This window comes from Podarcis erhardii (assembly GCF_964252035.2).
Source record: "Podarcis erhardii genome assembly, chromosome: 3".
Taxonomy (NCBI): Eukaryota; Metazoa; Chordata; class Lepidosauria; order Squamata; family Lacertidae; genus Podarcis; species Podarcis erhardii.
The window spans coordinates 77,741,892-77,765,983 of record NC_138507.1 but is presented as its reverse complement, the minus strand read 5'-3'; the positions used below and the strand labels follow the sequence as shown (position 1 = coordinate 77,765,983).

The 24,092-nt window shown below is 41.5% G+C and overlaps 1 protein-coding gene and 1 long non-coding RNA gene across 3 annotated transcripts; one reads left to right on the top strand and one right to left on the bottom strand.

The window, feature by feature from the left end:
* Positions 1-133: 133 nt before the first annotated feature.
* On the bottom strand, positions 134-23,244 carry TBCE (tubulin folding cofactor E). Of its 2 annotated transcripts, XM_081856362.1 has the most exons (17): positions 22,932-23,239; positions 18,829-18,965; positions 17,583-17,667; positions 15,831-16,022; positions 15,529-15,617; positions 14,727-14,826; positions 11,824-11,926; positions 10,366-10,442; positions 9,659-9,754; positions 8,620-8,684; positions 8,460-8,524; positions 7,341-7,493; positions 5,719-5,872; positions 4,249-4,317; positions 3,323-3,382; positions 639-730; positions 134-407 (listed from the first exon to the last, which is right to left on the bottom strand). In XM_081856362.1, the coding sequence occupies exons 2-17, from the start codon at positions 18,929-18,931 to the stop codon at positions 315-317; spliced, it is 1,596 nt and encodes a 531-aa protein (XP_081712488.1). In that variant the 5' UTR covers positions 18,932-18,965; positions 22,932-23,239; the 3' UTR covers positions 134-314. The 2 variants fall into 2 exon arrangements, with proteins under 2 accessions (XP_081712488.1, XP_081712487.1); XM_081856361.1 differs by having other exon boundaries at positions 134-730; positions 22,932-23,244.
* On the top strand, positions 14,919-15,458 carry LOC309338895. Its single transcript, XR_014155097.1, has 2 exons — positions 14,919-14,963; positions 14,997-15,458. It is a non-coding gene; the product is annotated as an uncharacterized lncRNA (long non-coding RNA).
* Positions 23,245-24,092: the final 848 nt, after the last annotated feature.

Sequence of the window (24,092 nt, the reverse complement as noted above, 5' to 3'; positions counted from 1 at the left end):
TCTATAATAATGAGAGTAGAATTTATTATAGTCCCATCCACTTCTAAAAGTTAGCAGCGTAGCACAAACCATGGGTTAAATGCATTTCCATTAAGTTAGCTAAAGCTTACCTTTTCTCAATGAGGCATGGCACTGTTTTTAAAGAGAAATTTATTAACAAAGTACAACACCTAGTAATTTGTCTAGTAAATAAGCGTTCCATTTTTCATATCAAGGATCTTCCAGAAAATAGTTTTTTTTTAAATCAACATATGACGTGTTAGAGGCTTTGCTAGCAGCATACAACTGTTTATTGAAAGATGTGAAAGCAGCAGTTACCATCGGACTAGAATGGAGTCTTCATTTTCAATAGAGTAAAACTGCAATGGCTTTAGATCATTGTCTAGTTCAAATTCCTTGCCTTTCATCTAGGATAAGAAAAGATCCAGATATTAGACTATTTTAATCTTGCATAACTAACAGCAAAAGATGTGAGATCAAGCAGCTGCTACCTCTCAAAAGAAAGCCGAACAAGGTCTAAAATTATGGTTATGGTTACTGTCCTTTACAGGAATCAAATAATTCAATAGTGTTAGAGTGCAGTGTTGACAGTAGCAGTGTGACAAATTGTATTCTGTATTGTATGAACATGAGCTTACTTTAGAACTTTCGTAGGATAGCTTCAGTTCTGAACCTGGGATTTTAAGTAGCCGATACAGCAATCCTTTAACCTTCTGGATAGTCATAGACTCTGTATAGGGAAAAGAAAATTGATCAACTTCAAATAATTACCTTTTAATGCATTTAAGTAGATTTCCTGAAGTTGCTCTCTTGAAGCAATTAGCAGCAGCACCTCAGTTTGACACAAAGGTAGTAATATAAAAACTAGAAACCAAATTGGAGTTTCTATAGTATATGTATACAACACACTGACTGACCTAAGTGACCTTCAGGACTTAGTTTATGGCATTTGCTCTTTTGTACTTTGACTGAAGCTTTTCCCTCTGCAAAAAATGATTGTTATTCTAGGAACTTACGACAAGGTCCAAAATTGTGTATATTAATTAGTTCTAGTTTACCACTAGCTTTATGTGCTTGCATTACAAACCAATACATATGAACATGGAGGTGTATTTTTGTAATGAGACTTGAAGGAGTAAGTTAGTTTTTTAAAACTATCTTCTAAATTTGAGCAATGCAAGATATTGGCTATTGTGGGTAATCCCCTTCCCCTTTCATTTAAAGCTTTATCTGAAGGCACAGCAATAGTGAGTTACTCTATTGTCACAAAATGTATTTAGAAAAATATTTTTCTATTAACTTTTTGGAAAAGCTGTATATTTTATGCAACTTGTGATAAATGTGATTTTTATTTTAGAATAAATACTTTTCAAAATACAGTGTTCAAATTCATTAAGATCATTTGATCACATGGGTCATACAAGTGTGTTAAACTGTATTCCTGCTACCCCACTGAGAAATTCCCAAGGAGAATGATGGAATTTGTATCCATGGAATATATGCTATTTCTTCTTCCACAAGATAGATTCAAAAGTCAGGTCAGTTTTGCCTACATTGGGATATTACACAAGAATGGAAATGGGTCTTGGCTTTGTGTGTCCCTGTCCACCAGAAAAATACTTCCACTTTGTTACACTGGCATTTATTTTACTTGGGACCCTGTATGTAATTCTGTAAGCTGCTGCTTAAATGCCAATGTAACAATTAAGTCAGCAGAGACTACTCTATGTGGTTTCATCAAATAAGTACTAAAGGTGTAAAATTTTGAAGCAGGGCAGAGAACTGGGCTTTTTAAGGGAAAACAGGACATTGAAAGGAAAATTGCATATTTCAATTCCAACTTATTTTACTGCTTTAACGAAAAGCTAGCATATAAATTGGTATTATTTGTCATGTTTACTCATAAGTAAAGCCCAGGTAAGCATGCAAAAGCTTGCAGACCCAAAAGTATAAATACTTTATGCTGCAGTTCTATACGTGTCTCTCAGAAACAAGTCCAATAATATTTAAGTGAGTATAGAATTGCAGCCTTAAGTTTTGTATAAGCTAAAGGACAGCAGACATGGGATACTTGCTCCTAATGCCTCCAAACAAGATCACCAGACAGCCCGCATAAGGCAAGAAAATGATGGCCCTGTGTGTTCTTAAGAAGGCAGCACCCTCTAGGTGCAGAAATTAATCTTGAATCTGAATGTTGTATTCTAATAATAGGAATTACCACCCTCTAATGTTGCTGATTATCTTACACAAAAGATAATCTTGCATATATTCCTAATCTATTTAGCTTTCCCACAAATACTCCCCGTTAAGCAGATACTTCTTTAAGAGGATTCACCATTTAATCAAAATACATACTTGAACAACTAGACTGAAGTTTTGAATGTATTAAGCAGTCATCCAACCTAACAGGGTGGGGGGAATCCTAATTAGGGTACTTTGTAAAAAATTTACAATAGCCTAATTTCTCTTCTTCTGCTTCAAAGGAATACTCTTTTAAAGATGCTTCTTACATCAGTGTGCAGGCTGAGGATAATTCTGCTGCCTTCAAAAAGGCAGAATGAGGCTAGTTTCTCAATGTGTTTTTACAATAGAAGGAAAACTGGGTGGTATCCAGTGAAATAGTTCTGTTAACGCAAGGACTTTTGGCTGCGCAATAGAACTTACAGGTCAGGTCCTCTCCCTGAGCATCTCCTAAATCTGTTCTGGGTTTCCCTTCAATCTTCTGGAGCAGATTTGGGAAGGGAGATGGGGATGCACACGGAGAAGTTCTGTTAAATCAACAAAAATCCTTGCTGTAATCCAACTAACTTTGTTGGATAGTGCTTTATGTACCCTTGAAGAACTTAATGCACTTTATGTGAAAACACTTAAATATGAGGTAGCCAAGAAGCACAAAATAATTCTGACACAAGCTATGTCAAATGATGAAATCCTGGCTTAATATGTCATGATATAAATTTAATAAATAATAATGATATACCTACGTTCTGTGCACCAGCATACAGTCGCTTTGTGCAAGCTGAGAAACAAGTCGGGGAGCCACAGTTAACTGTAAATTACCCATTACATGCCAAATGGGACCGATGGTTTATGACTTTCAAAGAAGCTTGGACTCTTAAGCTAACTTTAAACCATAGCTGGCTTGTGTAGAAACCATTAACCCTGGTTCCCATGTAATGGGAAGTTACAGTTAACTCTGGATTCCTGGGTTTCCCTAGTCACCTGAATGAGTTGTATGTTGGTGCACAGAGCTCAAGCATATCTTCGCTTATTAAGCCGGGATTTGATCATGCCTGAAATCAACACTGATTTTTGTCCTTACCTGGCAGTTTCTTCTCTATGGGCTTCTGATCAGGTCTGTCAGGACACTTAAAGGTCAAAGCTTAGAAAACAAAGAACAGTGAGAAGCTGATGTAATACAAAAATTTTATACAATGTATATTAGTTATAGGCAAGGGAAAAAACCTTATGCATATTTCCAATTAATCCCTAATGCACTGCTGGGTGTAAGAATTCTTGACACTGAAAAGCATACGGCAAGTTCAAAGGCAATAGATTAATACTGAAAAGTTACAGTACCTGGGCATGACTATATCCTATGAAATGATTTCAGGGCGCCAAGAAACTGAGAAACTTTGCTTGACATAACTGGGTCACACCACAACGATACGAGTTTAAAATGTCTTTGGGTCAGGGGAAAGTGAATGTCACCATGCCTACTTGTTACCAAATACACTAAGAATATTCCTTCCCCTCTAAAATAAGCACACCCATCTGAAAGCATTTTTAAAAAACCTCTGACCTCTGTCCAAGAAAGTAAAATCCTGAGCGTGCTGAGGAATATTAAACTTAGATTCAAGTAACAGTTGTAATATCACATGTTGCTTGTCACATATAGCAGGGGTGCAGAACATGCAACCTTCCCAGTGTTGCTGGACAACTCGCATCATCCTCAGTCACCAGCCATGCCGGCTGGAGCTGATGGGAGTTCAGAGGCCAACATCCTCTGGAGAGAGACAGGTCCCATTCCCCTGATGTGTAGTAATAGGAATCATGATCTCAACACCCCACATCCTTGTTGGTTTAAGGCTGCAGAAGCTATACAGCGAGAAGGGGAGGAGTCATCAGTTAAATAGTCTGTTGGGGATGTGTACAACATCATAACTGAGACACCTGCTCTGCAAATACTGTACTGTAGCCTTACAAACTTCTTTAAATACTTTTCTTTAGTTTGGCCTTATATCTTACCCAACAGCTGACTTTTTAGTGAGAAGGGCTGTTCTCTTTTCAGCTCTCCATCTTCAGGGGCACCATATTCTGTTACGGAAAAATGACAAGAATGGCAATTCACTTAATGCTTAAAACAAAATATTAGTCTTGTGGGTAGGTTCGCTCATGCTGGCAGGTAAAAGAGGGGCTGCAACTTCTCAAAGGTTCAGACACTTCTGACGGGCATTAATGGCTACACAAGGGGAACAATGAAAAAAAAGATCTGATGTAGAAAGGTCTGAAAGAGCTCATAAGCACATTCATCTGAAAGGAATTAAAAGCTTCCACGCACCCAGGAATCCCTCATTACCAGAAAGAACATACTTATAAGCCCTGATCAAACCTTTGCTCAAATCAAAAAGCTCATGTGCAGAGCAGGTGTGTCCTACACTGACTGGACTTGCAAACACATATCACATGAGGATCAGAAAAGCCAATGTTTTATTATTCTACGTTATGAATTCTGCCAGGGTGCAAGAGAGAGGCAGTTGCTGGGAGAGCATCTCCTCTTAGCTACAGACAGGTTACATTGCAAGGATACTGAGAGGAAGATGCAGTCACTCAGCATTCCAGATAATGCTAGCAACTGGGTTTTGCCCCACCAAAAATAAAGACTATTGAGTTTTTTTCTCTGTACTGTAGTTCCAAGGGGTTGGAGCAGGAAACATTGGACTATGAGGGCCACATTGCTTCCTGGACAACCTTCTGAGAGCTGCGTGCCAGTGCTGCGTTGAGCCAGAGGCAAAAGTGGGTTCAATAATGGATATTACTTTTACTTTTTTCAGCAGGCTACATTCCAGCTACAGCAAAAGCCAGCGGTCTCTACTTAGCTTCACCTCCAAAATCTCCCCCAGGCAACAAAAAGGTATTACTGCAGTTCAAGGACATGTACCAGCCAAGCAAAAGCAACTGAAGAGGGCACAGAGCAGGGCTGGCAAAGGATATGGCCTGTGGATGGGCATGGTCTGTAGAGTCTTGAGAGCCAAACGAAGATGACTGGAGGGCCACATTTCTTTGAAGCTGGAAAGATATGTTCCGTGCCAATATACTTTCTTCTCCCTCTCCCATGGCACGAAACAAGTCAAGTTTCAGGTTGCTGGCAGATAGGCTTCCCCTCTCCATCCTTGAAAGATGGGCTAGAAACTACCAAGCCCAAAGATGCTGGAAAGTGGTTGGAAGTGTTGGGCTGGATTCAACTAACCCAGGGGAATAGCAAAAGGGATAGTCACTCTACTTTTTGCCTAGAAACCTGACCCTGCTTGTAGCAAGAGGTGATGATATTCCCAGATGTGATTATTGCTTTCCCCTGCCATCTCCAAGAATGTCCAAGAAAGTAAAATGCACTTCCTTACTGATCTGTGAAAGGATTATACCAAGGCAGGCAGGCAGGCATCTTAAAGCAAGTCAAAATGCTAGAGGAAAAACCCTTCTACTGACACTATAACTTACTATCACAGAGTAACTGGAACCTGGGGTGAGCAGCCAGGAATTCCTCACTTGGATTGTTTTTGTTTGGATCCTGATTACCACCAGCCTTTAACCAATCAATGCCATATTTTTTCCTGTAGTCAAGTTCTGCTCCTTTCCTTTCCTCAGGGGTGATCTGTGACAAAACAAGGAGATATTTCTGCAACATATCACCAGAACAGCCATTACCAGTTTATATAAAGAAAAGTGTATATGATCAGAAGGCTATAGTTTATGTCATTTTTGGTTGTAACATGGACCATGAAAACTGCTGGGTCTTTTCATGTAAGCAACTGGGAATGGCTTCAACTCCAGCAGGGTTTTCAAATTAGCAAACAATACAACTTAGCACAGCTACAGCTCCTTTTCTACTACAGTGGTACCTTGGGTTACATACGCTTCAGGTTACACACTCCGCTAACCCAGAAATAGTGCTTCAGGTTAAGAACAGAAATCGGGCTCTGGCGGCGCGGCGGCAGCAGGAGGCCCCACTAGCTAAAGTGGCGCTTCAGGTTAAGAACAGTTTCAGGTTAAAAACGGACCTCCGGAACGAATTAAGCACTTAACCCAAGGTACCACTGTATAGATGGCTTTTGGGCTTTGGATTTCTCAAGCAGCCCTCCCCCCTGCTACATTACAAACTGCTGCTGTACACTAAAAGGACTTCTGAAAACAGTCTGTAATGTGGCAAAAAGAAAATAAGGCAAAATTTCTCAAGCCCTGGGGGTGCCTGAAGCCAGAGTTTCTGTAATGAGATTATTAGCCCACCATCTCACAGAAAGAAAGGTAAGAGAATTTCATTTGAGGTACCTAACTATAAACATCATTTGATTACCATAGAAAGAAGGGGTCTTAAGTCCCAGCCCTAAGCATCAATGCCAAAGGAAACAGCCAGCTTTGGGTATAAAAACTGCTGACCCTGAGCAATAGAATATCCTGGGTGGTTTACTGCTGCTTCACCCAGTTTAGTAAAAGGTACAGTACCAAAAGGTACAGAACTACATGAATCAGAAATACAGAGAGACAGAATGGTTCAAATGACACTAGGATTTAAAACATTTACAGTAAGCCCACATTTAACTAATCCTCATTCAGCTTTATATGCTTGACAAATGATTATTATTTTTTTTTTAAGTGGTAAGGGGACAGGCACCTGGGACAAAAAAAAAGGCTTTGGCAATTTCACCCACCACTGAACCTGTGCTTTGACTTCATGCAATTTTGGCTTTAGGTGCGATCCCCAGAATGCAACCCACGTGTAAATTCCGGTTTACTGCATATAATTGTTGCTACCCTTGCCTTGTTTCTGCTACACTGGTACAAGCTGTTCTGTGTGCTGTCAAAAGTTACACAATCTTCAGCAATGGGATGTTTTTCCAGCATCCAAGTTTAAATAACCCAAATTCACAAAAAGTCAACAACACAATCAAAAGTTGAAGCTTATTTTTAAAGTCTCTTCTTTGGAATCACATTTTTGGTCATCTGAGAAAACTGATCACACCAAGAACAATTAATTCCATGTTATGGTTTGTGTCTAAAGTTCTCAGGCACAAGAAACACTTTTCACGCTCCTCAGCGCTGCTAATTGAAAAGAAACGACATACCTCAGACTTGTTCAAAAAACGTAATTGGCCTATTTTGGCAATAATAAGCTGCTTGACAGTCGCTGTGTTTTTGTCTATATCCATTAAAGGGTTATTCCGGCAATCTAGAGATTGAAGCTTTTGTAGTTTATCAAGTTCATTGATAACGGACCACTGAAACAAGAAAATGGAAAAAATATGCCAACATTGAAACAAAAATTTCCTCTCCTGCATATTAAATGCTACACGAGGCTCTCATAATGGCCACTATTGGAATGACAATGTATTACATTAAACAGAAGTAAGTCATGCTATTTCACTTAATTATCTACATAATTATCTACATGCTCTTAGTTTCTAAGAGCAAACCCTAACAGAGTCTAAAGCACGGGAAACAAATCTTGCTTGGTCTCACACTAGTATATTTCAACTTCTACAGCTAAAGAGTCATAATTCTGAAGCAGTTTTAACTCTATTCTTCTGTTTCACGCAAGGAGAACTAAAATGAGGAAATTGCTCGGATTTTTCTTAAACTAACCCAGAAATCAGCTTGCAACAATCAGGGGCTCAAAATCTCAATAGGCTGTGTATAGAGGCAGTGACTTAATGTGTTAACTCTTACTGTTATTGTGGTACTTGCTCCATAGCAAAAGCTTAATGAAAACAAGAATAGTGTGTGCGCGCACACACCAAATTCATACCCAGAGAAACTCACTGAAATCAACAGGCATGGCTAATTTCAGTTCATTGGTTTCTATGGCTCTGCTCTAATTATGACTTAGATAAATCCTTTACATTTTATTTCGTACAGTTCATATTGCTAAGAACAAACAGCCAGCAACTTATTCAACAAAAGCAAAGTTCTCGATTTTGAAGATGCTCTATTATTTCAAACTAGGGTGCAGATTATGGGATGGATACAATACATAGTGCGTAGTCCCTACATCAACCCCTTGCATAGTATATGCCACAAATATACCAGCCAAATGCCCTGGCCTGACAGTGTAACATTTTCATTGTGTACTCTCAATTGACTGAAAGTCTGTTTTGAAAGTTTAAAAGATAAAAGCCAGTGTTATAAAAAACCAGTGCCCATCCTTCTATACACAATTCAATGCATTTCATTAATATTTTACTTACTTCTGCTATTCTATTGTCCTTTATTATAAGATGTGTTAAAGAAGGGAACATTCTGGTCTTGTAACCTTCAAAGAAAAAAAAAGAAGAAAAATGAATAAACTGATGATAGTAAAGAAAAATGAATGCACACAAAAATGTTAACGGTGCTCAGTTTACTTACCAAATTCTACATCAGGAAAATGTATGGAAGAAATTCCATTATTTGAAAGTATTAGTGTTTCTAATCTGAAATTTAAAGTCAGAGTAAGGCAGTTAAAATATAAGCTAATAATATATAACATAAGCAGGTATTAAAGCAGGCACTATGCTCTGATTAATCAAATCCTAAGAAAGAAAGAAAGAAAGAAAGAAAGAAAGAAAGAAAGAAAGAAAGAAAGAAAGATTCCCCAATGGAAATAAAATTATGGAAAGGAATATATTGCTTGAGAAAACTGAAGGTAAGAAAAGCAAATCCAGATCTAGAGAAAAGGACACCAGGAAGCCATCAGCAGCAAGTGCTTCAAGGCATAGATTCAAACTCATTTTGATGGTATAAGTTGTATTTAAAGCAGTCTGTTGCATCACTAGAGCAGACCTCTGCTTGTACCACAGGAACTTCACCTTCCTCCAATCCCAATGCACCCTCAAAATATGCTCCAGAGGCAGGTCAGGGGACTGGAACAGATTTAGGGGCATCTAGAGGAGACAACAGGAAGGTGAAATCCAGCTGAGTGAGTAGAAGTTTGCTGATGCCCACAGTGCGTAAGCTGCAGCCAATATTCATGGAGTTTTTGTCTGGTATAAGCAAAACATGGTTTAAGCTCAGTGCACAACATCTTACTTGGCATCCCATTAAGTTACTTTAAAAAAAAGAAAGATGGACAGAAATTGATTATAGACTACAGGCACTCTGTCTTCAAAATGGGAATGGGGTAGAAATGAAATGGCTATGTGGTAGAGCAATGTAGAAGAACCACATCTGTTCTTTGGAAGAATCACCAATACATTCTGCAAAAAAATATAACTCTTGATCATTCTATATGGCTGGTGCACCACAGATGTTAAAGCTTCCATGACCAAAAAATCAGGAGGGGGACACAAGATTGTGAATTGCCCCCCTCAGATCTTTGGCTCTAGCATGTCTTCACCCAGCTGGCCTTAACCCATGGTTAAGTTTTACACAAACGGTGAAATCAGCAGTAGTACAGAATAACATTTACCTTGGGAGATCTGCAAGTAGAAGAAGCTGATTTTCATCTGTTAACAGGTTGTCTGAAAGGTTTAACCATTTCAAGTTATGTAGGACATCAATAGGTCTGAGGGAAGATATCATATTTAAGAGTACAATAAAAACATTAAGAAATGTAACTGGTTTCTTGTTCCTTTGCCACATTATACAACGTGGGAATTAACTGTTTGCTTTAGCTCCTGTAATACTGGAATGCTATATAAAGCTCAATGATCACAGAGAACAATTTATCCAGGATTGGTTCCATGAATTTGTTCTTGATGAAGAACTCAAAACTTGCCAGCTCTCACCAGCTTTTAGAGGTATTTACCTACAAGATGCAAGGAATGGAGTATAAGCAGATTCCCAAATCAGACCACTGGGTCATCCTAGCTCAGTACCATTCATTCTAATTAGCGTGGCAGGTCAGACTCATATTTCCCCCCAAACCTGGTACCCAAGGTCCACAACTTGAGGAGTTCAAAACTGAAAATTCCCCATTGCACGAAGTACCAAGCTGAAAACATTTATGTTCTCTCAGCAGGAGAATCCTCTAGAGAGCATTCAGGAATCAATTGGATTCAGCACCATCATTCAAAATGATTAGCATGCCATAATACTAAATGTTCAACCAGCATTCTAATAAGGAATATCACAATTCAAGAAGACTGCTTATGGTATTTACAGTTACTCTCATACCTTTTTAAAAGTGAAATGTCATTGGCAGCAAGATGTAATTCTTCAAGAGCTGGCCACCCAGTAGCACATAAAAGAACCTAATGGGAAAACCTCACTTAGCACAAAAATACCATTTTATATATCTTATATACATTGTATACTGGTATACCTTAACAGACATACATTAGAACAAAACAGCACCAGATTTATTTATTTCACGACCACTCAAAACTGTCTTAGATCTTATTTCAAAGATTGGGGAAGTTTTTCTCTAGTATGAATGCCCTTGTTCAGATTCTACTGCAAGCCATTTTCAGGTGTCTCACAACAGGTAGCATAAGGCAATATCTTTTTTCCTTTAGAGGTACAGTGGTGCCTCGCAAGACGAAATTAATCCGTTCCGCGATTCTCTTCGTCTAGTGGTTTTTTCGTCTTGCGAAGCAAGCCCATTGACGGCTTAGCGGATTAGCGCTATTAGCGGCTTTTAGTGGCTTATCGGCTTATCGGATAAGCAGATAAGCGGCTTAGCGGCTTAGAAAAAGGGGGGGGGAGGAAAAAAAACCCCGCAGGAACTCGCAAGACATTTTCGTCTTGCGAAGCAAGCCCATAGGGAAATTCGTCTTGCGAAGCGCCTCGAAAAACGGAAAACCCTTTCGTCTAGCGGGTTTTCCGTCTTGCGAGGCATTCGTCTTGCGGGGCACCAATGTATTAAGAAACCTGCCTTTTTATGCTTCACATAAAAAATGCCAATGCTTTGCTATATTTTTGGTAATATATATGTTTAAAGTGTCTAAAAGCAATTGCCAAACGTAACTGGAAGTGTTTCATCACAATGAAGTATTTTTAGCTTTAATATTCGCAGCAATTATTTTGAACATGCAACTCAACCCTAAATATCTCTGCTGATAGGTTCCAGTGGCTTCAGTAGAACTTCAAAGTTAAATGTGATTAGAAAGGCAAACACACATGATTTGTCTAGGTGAAAGTTAATAAAATCTATTTTATTAGGATTTTGAACTTTACATGGTGCGGTATTGTTGACACCAATTATTTATGTGCAGCAATATTGCTGTATTGAAAAAAGTGAAGGTGTTAAATGGTGTTATCCTTAATAACTTTTATCAGGTATCTTGTCTGTATGGCTTTCCTAGGGTATATTTCAGCCAGATACTACCTGGGTACAATCAAATTTTCTATTAACATAAAGATGAGCACTTCCCCTGGAGTTTTGATAGGGATAATTTTTCAGGATCTTACAGGATTAGTTTTGCATTTGTGAATTGAAGGCAACTGAAGATCTCCTTCCTTATTTGTGCTCTTGCTATGAACATATGTATTGATGAACTCATGCCGCAAATAAACTACAAATGATTTTGTAAGTGAAGACCCATAACAATCTTTAAATATTTTGTGACAAAAACAAAGCCATATGATTACGGTCATGCCAAGCAATTACAATGCAATATTAAATTACATTACCTCTGTCCATGTCACTCCTGTTTGATTAAGTGCTAAAGTCTTGAGATTACAAAATGTTGTTGAAGCAGGTGGTGGAGTAGATGGAAATTTCATTTTGTTCTGACTATGTAAAAATAGAAAAAAGTGTCTTGCTTTTAGTGAATGGAACAAGTTCAACTCAATTATCTTTGTTGGTTAATGCATATTTTAAATCGTGTGCTTAAGGCAAAGTAAGTTTATAACCCTCCTATTAAATTCCTGTAAATTACTATCATGTTTAAGATAATACAGGTAACTCACAATTTATGCACATTTAACTTGTGCACATTCATCTTTACATGCTTAGCAATAAAAAATAAAAAATAAAAAATGGGGCAGGCATCCAGGACAAAAACTTCAGCAATCCCACCTGTCATTGTATCACATGCATTTTGACTATACACAACTTTGATTTAATGCAAAACTCTGTAAAGTAACCCTCTTATAACTGAGAGTTGCTCATATTTTAAATATCAACTGGAAGTACAGTTTCAGGTTAAGAACGGACCTCCAGAACGAATTCAGTTTTTAACCCGAGGTACCACTGTATATTTTAAACAAATTGTGCAAATGTATTTCAGAGATAGATTAAGCCAAACTATTTTTTATGTATGGTCAAAAGTTAATAGGTTGTCAGTGATGTAAGCCTCAGCAAAGTGCCAGCCAAGTGGCAAATCATTCAACCAAGGGCCAGAAATCTGATTCATGATCAACTCTCCCAATATTTCTATTTTTAGTGTAAAGCAGTTGAAGGGGTCTCAGATTTGAAGGGAACAGTGGTGCATGCATGTGAAGGGATTAATCCTTTCCCTTCTGCCATTTCCCCATGTTTTCCCCAGAAGAGCATATGGCAGTTGGGATGTGTGTAGGTTTAAGATCAGGAAAACAGCACAGGGAAAGTGTTGGAAAAACATTGCCTGCTGCTACAAATAAGAGCCTCTTGCTGATGCTTAACTAAAAATAGAAACTCTGGGAGATCTGATCCTGGATTTCTCATGTTGTGTAGATACCCCCAGTTTGGAATCTCAGCTCCCTGATTCTTAGATTTTCCAGAAAGCAACAGTGTCACTCTTCCTTGCCCAATTCACATTAAGTTCTTTATGCTCCTCCACATTACTGTCAGCTTGGAATGGATAAGTATGAAACACTTTTAAGATTCTTACTTATTATATATCAGACATGTCCAAGGTGTCAACCAGGATCGACCAGTTGATCCTGGGACGAATTCTGGCTGATTGCCATGCCCCCTTCACTGGAGACGTGCCTGAGCAGCCACCACCTCGGGGGAAGCAGGCTGTTTTGACGCTGTGTGCGCACCCACACCTTCCATCGGCGCCCGCCCACCCATCTTGTGTTAGGATTTTTATCTATCCGAGCTGCTCCAGCGAGTGGTAAAGGTAAGGTAAAGGTACCCCTGCCCGTACGGGCCAGTCGTGTCCGACTCTAGGGTTGTGCGCTCATCTCACTTAAGAGGCCGGGGGCCAGCGCTGTCCGAAGACACTTCTGGGTCACGTGGCCAGCATGACGAAGCTGCTCTGGTGAGCCAGCACCAGCGCAGCACACGGAAACGTCGTTTACCTTCCCGCTATAAAGCGGTACCTATTTATCTACTTGCACTTAGGGGTGCTTTTGAACTGCTAGGTGGGCAGGAGCTGGGACCGAACGACGGGAGCTCACCCCGCCGCGGGGATTCAAACTGCAGACCATACGATCAGCAAGTCCTAGGCACTGAGGTTTTACCCACAGAGCCACCCGCGTCCCTCCAGCGAGTGGTACTATTGTACTATGTTTTGTATACATCATGTGAGTGAGTGAGTGAGCATGAGACAGGAAGTCTGAGTACAGTTGGAAGTTAGTTTCACTTCTGTATGTGATGCAGTTCTGTACTGGTGTTCAGAACGTGCTGATGGAATCTCTGTGTTACAAGACTGTGAATGAAGTAGTTCAGAGCTACTGATTGAGTCTTTCTTCTGCTATGATAAGCCAGAAGACTAGCATGCTCTTCTCAGGAGAGAGGGGTCGCTTATTATCAGTCTCTCTGGACTGAGGGAGATTTACGGCCAGAGAGGACCACCGGAGAGACGCCCCAAAGACTTGGGAAGTTGGCAGTCTTCCCGGGTGTGTTTCCAACACCTTGCACCCACCCCAGCCATGGTGGGGAGACACAGCCGGCAGCGTGTGCGTTCCTCCCTGCACCCATTGCTGCTGCCCACCCTGCACCCATCTTGGGGGAGGCAGCCAGCGCCCACCTGCCCACATCCCTGCCCTCATCCCTGCCCTCTCAGGGGAAGCAGCCGGCAGTGTGCGCCCACCCACCCTGCACGCTGGGTGGTATATCACTGCCAGTTTTTATACTGGATTGTAGATCACAGCCTACTTCATGTTGGATATGCCTGTTATATATCAACATTACAAAGCCTTTAAAGGATTTCAGTTTCTTTGTTGCTAGTATGTTAATGAATAAACTTTCCTTTGCCAACATCTGGATTCAAAACATACTAACCTCAACATTATTTTCTAATTTGAAAATCAAATAATTAATAGTTTAAAAACACATAATTGCACGTCAGAAACAAGTTATTTGCAAAGCACTGACAGTTCAGCTGAGCCTACAAGGGGATCCTCGTGCCCATTTTAATCCAAACATCATTCAAGGGTAGGACTTTTAAATGGTTCTTTTCATGGGTTTTGACAAAATTAGAATATACCACATAAAATAAAGCAAGGCAAAGATAAATACATTCAGTGATATCTGTCTTAATCAGTCAGAGGAGACCCACTGAAATTAGAGGACTCAAGTTGGTCCTACTTAAGTCAATTGATTTCAATGGAACTACTCTGATAACCACTTACATACCATGAAATATGAAGTACCTCATAAGTACCTGAGATTAAGTATTTCTAGATTTTCAACTTGGCTTGCAATGCCTATCACTTCCTTCCAAGAAGACAAAAGATTTTTCGATAGACTTATTTGCTTGACATCTGGGCATGAACATTAAAGAAAAATGTAACTGAATTGTGAGGTTCAAGTAGTAGGACCTTGCATCTTGTTACTTTTACAGTCAATGTTTCTAGAAAAGAGGTACTGCTTAAAGGTATAGCTCTCACCCAGCACCTTGGTCAGTGAAGTCAAGAACAAAGAGTTAATTCAGATCATCTGCATTCCTTCTATCATTCCTAAGTAGAACACCCAATTCTTTGACATTTTGATATGCTTCTCACTTTAAGTGATCCTAGCTGCAAAAATAAGAATGTTTTATCTAGTTGATTTTAAGTATGCTACCTCTTCCTCTGCTGTAAAGTTAAGAAGTGCTGCCTTGCCTTCTGAACCTGTGTTTCCAAACCAATTCAGACCTACCGCTAACCATGACTGTTTTTCCAGGTGAATAAAGGGAGTAACACCTTTTGCAATTGGGTTCTGTCCATATGCAAGCTAATAATCTTGCCCCTCCTACCCGGACTAGTAACTTTTGCACACTTATCTCCAAGTCTGAAATTCTGGGCTACATGGACGAATAGACTGACTTGCCGTAAGACAATTTCCTGTTTCTCTAAACCTCTGCACAGCTTGCAGTCAATACTGTGCAAGAGATAAACCTTTCACAATTTATTTTTTTTTTAAATTACTTGCGGGAATTGATAGCAACTAATTCAGCAGTTTTCTTTTTTTAAAAAAAAGGATACTGGGGCATGCTCTTCTGATTTCTTCTTCTGGACCAGCAAGGCTTACTGCACATTCGTCTACTGAGATGTCAGTTAATGTATTCAATTGCCTGCAAGAAAAGAGTGTCTCAGCATAAAGCACTTTAGTGAAAAGCAGGAGTGAGGAACCTTCAGCCTATGGACCAAACACAGCCTGACAGGTCTCTCCCTAGGTCATGCTGCCCCCACCCCAGCCCACCCTGCTCTGTACCCTCCTTAACTGCCAGAAGCACATTAAATGACATTCTTATATACTGTTCATTTGCCAGAGAAAGCATACTTGCATTTGTTTTTCTTTAATGGAATCAAACCCAACAGTTTCTACGATCTTGCTTCCAAATGCTAATGATGATTCTGTCCCACCCTCGGCATCTTTTTCATCTTCATTCAATCCATACTGCTTCTTGACAGCAGAAAGGAAATCTACTCCAAAATTTGCCTTGCTTGGACGGATAAAGGATCCACCTGTGGGGTGCCTGGAAGGAAAATATAGAAAATTACAGGATTATAAACCACTTTTCTGTCAAAAAAATAAGCTTCTGCTGTTGACATTTTAGTAATACTTTTGTTTCAGAACTGTAAGCCTCTTAATATAATAATAATAATTTTTTATTTATACCCCACCCTCCCCAGCCAGAGCCGGGCTCAGGGCGGCTAACACCAATAAAATTACAATAAAAAAGGGGGGATGGGGACAAAAAAACCACCAGTTTATTAAAATGCAATTTAAAATGCAGCTTCATTTTAATAGTAGCCCATAAATCAAGACCATAAGGGGAGGGAAACATAAGGCTCAGACTGAGTCCAAACCAAAGGCCAGGCATAACAGCTCTGTCTCGCAGGCCCTGCGGAAAGATGTCAAGTCCTGCAGGGCCCTAGTCTCTTGTAACAAAGCGTTCCACCAAGTCGGGGCCAGTGCTGAAAAGGCCCTGGGCCTAGTTGAGACCAATCTAACCTCCTTGAGGCTCAGAACCTCTAAAGTGTTGTTATTTGTGGACCTTAAGGTCCTCCGCGGGACACACCAGGAGAGATGGTCCCATAGGTACGAGGGTCCTAGGTCGCATAGGGCTTTAAACCTCTTGGAAGCGGGTATGATAATAATGTAATAAACACACTTACCAGCACTGTAGAGCTTCACATACACTCTCAGCAATCCTTACACTAGCTCTGCAAGGTGTCAGTATTATTATATCTACAGAGCTGTGCTAAATTAATAAATGTACACTTGTTCAGGGGCACTGAGACACTTGACTCTAACTGATTCATAGGCCAATTGCTTAGTCTTCGGCCCTCCAAACCTAATAATAAGTATTGCAAACAGCCTAAAACAAGAGAGCTTTTAGGAAAAAGACAAAGGCTGCTGATGGAAACTCTTCTTTCATTCATTTCTCAAACAGTTTAGTAACATTTGTCACAAAAATACTATGCAGATATTCAGAATTCTTGTATGCAACATGACATTATATTAAATGTCTTTTTTTTTTTTTTTTTTTTGCTAAAAATCTTCCTCTTCCTCTTTACTTGGTTACTTCAGGACTGGATTACTGCAATGCACTCTGTGTGGGGCTTCCCTCACGCTTGATCTGGAAGCTACAGTTAGTACATAATGGTGTAGCATGATTGCTGACAGGCCTTGTCAGTATATAACATCTGTGCTCTAGAGATCTGCTCTGGTTGCTGATTTGCTACCAGGCCAGGTTTAAGGTGTTTCTATCAGATATAAATCCCTTACCAATTTGGGACCAGTTTACCCAGGAGAGCGCATTACCCCACATTTGCCCACTCAACCGCCTTGCTCAGATGCTCAGAGAGCTGAGGTAATTTTAATCTGTCCCAGTATCTTAACTTTGTATATTCTAGTGTACTATTGTAAACTTTTCTTCACTTTATTGTTTTATCTTTTTGACAGCTGCTTTGAGGTTTGTTTGTTTTTTTACAATTTATTTTATGAAATAAATGCACACAATCTTGTCCCCATATCCTCTGGTTCATCTGTTTGCTAAAAAAAAGTACTGCATGTGTCAATATTAACTCACCTGCATCTGAAATATTGAATTCCTTCATGACTACCATTATGTTTTCCTTTTTCAGGGTTGTCCCATTCCACTCCAAGCCAAAATCCTAAAGTAATTATAAACTTTGCTTTTACAAATGCAAAACGCAACATGAAAAGAAATCTGCCCATAATATATTTCGCATATACTGGCAGAGTCCGCATGACATGCTAAAGCATGGTTTGATGTGACATGAGTGAGCAAAATTAATCAACACCACACTCTCTGCTCTGGGCTTAATAGGCCAAAACCCTTGAAGGTTCAGGAATGAACAAAAAGCCATCTGATGAGTTTTTTGCTTTTTGCCTCAAAGCTGACACCAGTTTAGTATGAATACTACTTCTAATCCCAATACTAATTTACCCTGGACATCAGAACTGATTAATGAACATTGTGTAAAACATCAGTTAACAACAATTTCAGCTTGATAGTCTTCCATTTTATCAGTACTTGCCATTCTTGGATATTATTTGTATAATAACATGAGTAACTTGCATTTTCCAAATAAATAATGTTTTTTAAAAAATTCCAGTAGCACCTTAGAGACCAACTAAGTTTGTTCTGGGTATAAGCTTTTGTGTTCATGCACACTTCTTCAGATGCATGCATGCATACAAAAGCTTATACCCAGAACAAACTTAGTTGGTCTCTAAGGTGCTACTGGACAATCTTTTAATTTTTTTATTTATTTTGACTGTGTCAGACCAACATGGATACCTACCTGTATCTAGCATTTTCCAATATGTTTTTGCTAAAATTAGAAATCATGCTGCAGAATGGTTGCAAAAGCAGAAATTAAGCTCAATTTGCTAATGACGAATCAGGCCTGATCATTTTATTTAAGTTTTCCTTCGCAGTGCATTCTTCCTAAAGCACTGGAAGCAACTGTCTACCACGGAGAGCAATCATAATCACAGTCAGTGACAGCCACAGCCATATCCCAGGCCCAGCCAACTCCTGCCAGTCAATGTGAAAGGGGTAGTTTGACACTCATTTTTGCTGTGCCAGCACCACTAAAATAAATGTGTATCATTTTGAATTCAATCAACTTTATTTCCAGCTAGGACTTTAAAGGGCTCCATTGAACCCCTATATAAGATTGATACTATCCAAAACATAGTATGCTAACCTTCCGAAGCAACATACCAAAAGGAATTAATGTTTTATCACTTTGTTTGCCTTGCCATCCAGTGATAGTATATGATGAAATAAAAAAACATTTTCCTACCTGTTGTAGGAGGAACTTTGCCAGCATAGAGCACAGTTCCATATTCACCATTACGGATGATTCTTCGACCAACTGGATTAGAAGGAATGCTGCTGGTCATCATGAAAAACTGGAGTTCAAGATACTTCTTTAAAGATCTGTGGAATATGACCACAACTATGTGTGAGCCAGGAAAGCATAATCTAGATACCCTATTTGTTTGCAAGTCTTCTATCCCACCTTTCCTAAGAAGCATGCCTAGAAGAAGATTTTAATGTCCTATCATCAAGGTGCTGCAGACAAACCCCCAGCACCATCCTGGGCTCCATCCAGGGAGCAGCAGTACTTTGGACAGCCCCTACATCTGAAGAATCGAAGATGTCAGCTGCTAGTGCATACTAGAACTGAGCAATATTTCAGCTGGCATCCAAAGCACCACTGTTGCCTGCTGAGTAACTCTAGTTGGAAGTGTGAGGAAGTGACTAGTGGCAGTAACAGGTGAGCTATGTATGTCTGGTGGTGATATCAATGCTGACCAAAGGCCCAACGGGGTTGTGGGTTCTACTGCACAATTTGGCCTCCAGCAGTTGCCCCAATATATCAGGAACTCATGCTATGTTGATATCCAACTATTGAGAGCATTATTTATTTATTATTATTAATTTATTAAATTTGTATACTGCCCTATACCTGCAGGTCTCAGGGCAGTTCATAGGATAAAATCAGAGTATGAAACCACAAAATACATAATCAAAATAAGAAGAAGAGCCACCCAATAACACCCCAGACACGTTAAAAGGGCATAGGATGTCAATCAACCAAAGGCTTGGTTAAAAAGGAACATTTTTGCCTGGTGCCTAAAGGTGTATAATGAAGGCACCACACAAACCTCCCTAGGGAGAGCATTCCACAGATGGGGAGCCACTGCAGAAAAGCCTCGTTCTCGTGTTGCCACCCTCCAGACCTCTTGTGGAGGAGGGACATGAAGAAGAGGACGTAGCTGGCTATCACCCAAGATCAGTAGACACCCTGGCTATCACTAGACATGGTTCCATTGATTTAATAATAATAATAATAATAATAATAAAAGCAGCTGCAATAATTCAAACTAATACCAAAGTATTAGTATAGCTGCAGTCTAGGAAAAAAGATGAGGGCAATAACTACACACAGTATATTTAACAACAGTTATTATACAAGCTTTTGGCTTCAAGTTCTGTTACACTTATAAGGCAACTGTCAAACATTAACAGTTTTGACACTTAGAAGCATCTACATGAAGTACTAGGGCAACATTCTGTAGCAACATGAGTCTGAAAAACTTGCATAACCCAATTCTTTTCATCCATGAAGTCAACACCTCCATTTCCAGTTATAGGTGTTGTGAGGGGGCATCTTATCTCTCTGGATCTGAAAGGATTGTTTCACACAATATTCGTAAAGACACTGGCAGAGTGTTTTCTGGGGCAATCCAAGTTATGCTGGTGAAGTGTCATGCCATAGGGCTACAGCTCAGCAAAGATGTATCCACCCTTCCCTGGTGACAATAATGCTGTCATTGCTCAGAGCAAGCCCAAATCACATGCAGTGCCTTAGGGCATGTACAGAGTTCCAGTTGAGCTCAGCTCCTTGATAACACACTCTTCAGTCTAAAATAGTTAAGCAAGTTTGGGGAGGGGATGACACCAATATAGTTTCTTTAACGAGTGTTAAATGCCACAACCAAGGTATGTTAAAGAAATATAAAGAGGCTGGTAAAGAGGCAGTGTAGACAAAACTCAAAGGAACTAGTTCCAAGAAGGCTTTATACTGTATTTTCTCAGTCTTTCCTCCACCAAATGATGAACTACTAAAGGAACTCTCAAGAGCACTCTATATTATGATAGCCCTAAGGGTGTCAATCCCCCATATGTGCCCACACTACCATAAGGACAAATAAGACATAGGGTTAGAGAGCACCCCCACTACATACAGCTTCACAAAAACGTTGAAGAGTGCAAAATCCATCAGTAGACTTTTGTACAGATCAACTCCTGCAAACTAGCCACATTTCAATACCACACTACACTGGCATAGCCAGGATTTATGTTAGTGGGGCAGAACCACAGTTAGTTAAATATTTTTATTGATTTCCTTGATTTAGGGAAGAGGCAGCTGCCCCCCACCCCCCAGGCTACACCCATGCCACACTACAAGCATCGCTAAAGCTCAATAAAAACACACTTCTTGTTGTTGTTGCAGTGCCAAGAGTTTAGGATGTCTTACAACACTTTAAAGGGATGCGGGTGGTGCTGTGGGTTAAACCACAGAGCCTAGGACTTGCCGATCAGAAGGTCAGCGGTTTGAATCCCCGCGACGGGGTGAGCTCCCGTTGCTCAGTCCCTGCTCCTGCCAACCTAGCAGTTTGAAAGCACGTCAAAGTGCAAGTAGATAAATAGGTACCGCTCTGGCGGGAAGGTAAACGGCGTTTCCATGTGCTGCTCTGGTTCACCAGAAGTTGCTTAGTCATGCTGGTCACATGACCCAGAAGCTGTACACCGGCTCCCTCGGCCAGTAAAGTGAGATGAGCGCCGCAACCCCAGAGTCGGCCACGACTGGACCTAATGGTCAGGGGTCCTTTACAACCATCCAATCAGTGGTTTTCAACCAGTGTGCCACAGCACCCTGGGGTTCCTTGAAGGATGGTCTGGGGTACTACAGGCAACACTAGCATCTGCCCCTCTTTTATCCAATGCCCTCTTGCACCTCTGCCTCCCAAAGGCTTGCACAGTTGTTTATTGCAGCAGCACTGGCTACAAGCTCCCCAGGCAAAGGGTCCCAATAGGGCTGGGCCAGGAGGTGCTGGTTGCCAGAGCTGAGGCATGCTCGGAGTAAGCAAGCAAGTGGGTGAGGGATCCCACCAGCCCTTGATTGTTGGGAATGGACAGGCAAGTGGGAGGCCAGGCAAGCAGGCAGATGCTGCACTGACCTTCCTTGGGCTTGCTGTGTGCAAGGCCTGCCTGGGGCTGAAGGGGAGCCTTTCCACCATGCATGCCTGGCAGCACTCCTTGCTGACACTGCTGCCTCCTAAGGTAAGGTGCCAGCCTCACTTTCACCTTTGGCCAGCCTCCGTTGGGCCACTCAGGCTGGGGGCATCCTCTTCCCAGGCCCTTGTGGGGCAATGTGAGGAGGCACCTCTCTTTGGAGCAAGGGTGGCAGCTGCAGCTCTCAAGGAGAGGAGATTGAGGGAACAGGCCACACGGAAGGGTGTTCGATAAAAGGGTGAGAGGCTGCCAGCTCTGCAGGCAAGGGGTGACATAACTCGTCTCCTGAGTCCCACAGGGGTACTGCAGAAAGAATGTAGTTGGTCAAAGGCACCGTAGACTGGAAAAGGTGGGAAACCTCTGCTTTAAATGAACAATTTTTTTTTAAAAAAACCCTATATACACACATACACAGAGTGGTACCTCAGGTTAAGTACCTAATTCATTCGGGAGGTCCGTTCTTGGCCTGAAACTGTTCTTAACCTGAAGCACCACTTTAGCTAATGGGGCCTCTTGCTGCCACCATGCCACCACCCTGCGATTTCTGTTCCCATCCTGAAGCAAAGTTCTTAACCAGAGGTATTATTTCTGGGTTAGCAGAGTCTGTAACCTGAAGCGTATGTAACCCGAGGTACCACTGTACTGTATAGGGAGAGCGCGCGCGCTTGATTGTAACAAAGTCACTAATCGGTTTAGAAAAATAATAATAAAAAAAAACATCGATCATTATCAATATAAAGTTTAAAATAGTTACTTTAAAATATTCAAAAGAGAATGAAAATCAATAGCAACTGCAAATAAATAAATGCCACCTTCCCACAGGTACATTCCAGGGAGAGAGACGCCGAGGCAAGAGGACGGGCAGCTCCTGCTTCTCCCGCCACCGCCAAGGCGCAGCTGCTCGTCCTCCCCGGCGGCCCCGCGGCCTCCGCTTTATAGCAGCCGGGGAGGGAGGAGCCTCCTGTGAGGAGCGAGCGGGGCGGGGGCCGGAGACAGGAAGAGCCGGGAAACCCGACACCCCTTTTCTGCCGCCCCGGGGGGAGGGGGAGGAGGCGGCGGAGGCAAGCCTCCCCCCGCCCGTTAAGCAGCGCCGCCTCTCACCTTCCGAGGTCTCCGCCGCTTCTCCGCCAGCCCGGAGCGAGGCCCTTCTCTCCGCCCGTCTCTGCCCAGTGTGGCGGTGGGCACAGAGCCCCACCCCCTTCCGCCTCAACCGCCACCTTCGCCTCATGGGGGGGAAAATGCGCCACCGGGGCCTGTCGGCGCAGGCGCGAGCTCCTCCTACCCCCGCTTCCATAATCTCCCTTCGGCTCCCTCCACCGCCCCCGCCCCGCTCCATTTTCTCATTTTCCTCGCTGCTTCCCGATGCACTTCGGGAAATGTAGTACAGAGGAGGAGCATGTCCCCTCGCGGGCTGCGGCAGAGGGGCGGGTGGAAAACCACGCTACCCAGAAGCCCGCGCGCCGCCCGAGTCTTCGTTTCCATAGAACTGGCGAGAGAATTACATCAGTGTTTCGGAGAGCGGGGCTAACGGCGCTGAGATGTAGGCGGGCCTTGCTGGTTTGAAGCCAATGGCGGGGAGAGGGCGGGCTTGCAGCTGTCACTCACGCTTCGGGTTTTGGGGGAGGGTAGTGAACAGCTTGGAGAGGAGCCGCTGCTGTCGCCGTCGCCATCGGGGTTCGGACGGGCGGGATTGGCCCCCGGTGTCGCCGGGCTTTTAAACACTTTAAAGTTGTTAAATGGTTTGTGTCTTTTTTTTTTTAAAGCAGAGCCTGCATTGCAGGGGGTTGGACTAGATGGCCCTTGGGTCTCTCCCAACTCTATCATTCTGTGATTAATGACAAACTTCCCACTCTTACATTAGAGACAGACCTTTCCTGAAATTTTCACATCTCCCGCATGAAATTCTTTTTCTGAAGTCACCAACATGAAAGGTTTTTATAACAAATCTGGACTTCTAAGAACTACTGTGTATTTCTTAAGCGCACCCGCATACCAATATCTGGGAGAGCTCAGATATTCACAACAATACTGCTTAAAAGCAGGTGGGAGAAATCAGTGGTTTTTAGTCAACCGGATGTGTGAGAGTGGTCTAATGGATACAGAAGACAGACCTACTTATTTCTTGGGCCTTACAGGTCAGAGGGCAGCTGCATGCTATTTACATTCCATTCCTGCATCAGTCTAGTAATACAATATGGGATGTGTTAGTCATCAGGAAACAACAGGCTCTCTAGTACACTTGTTAAGTAAACAAAGCTAAAC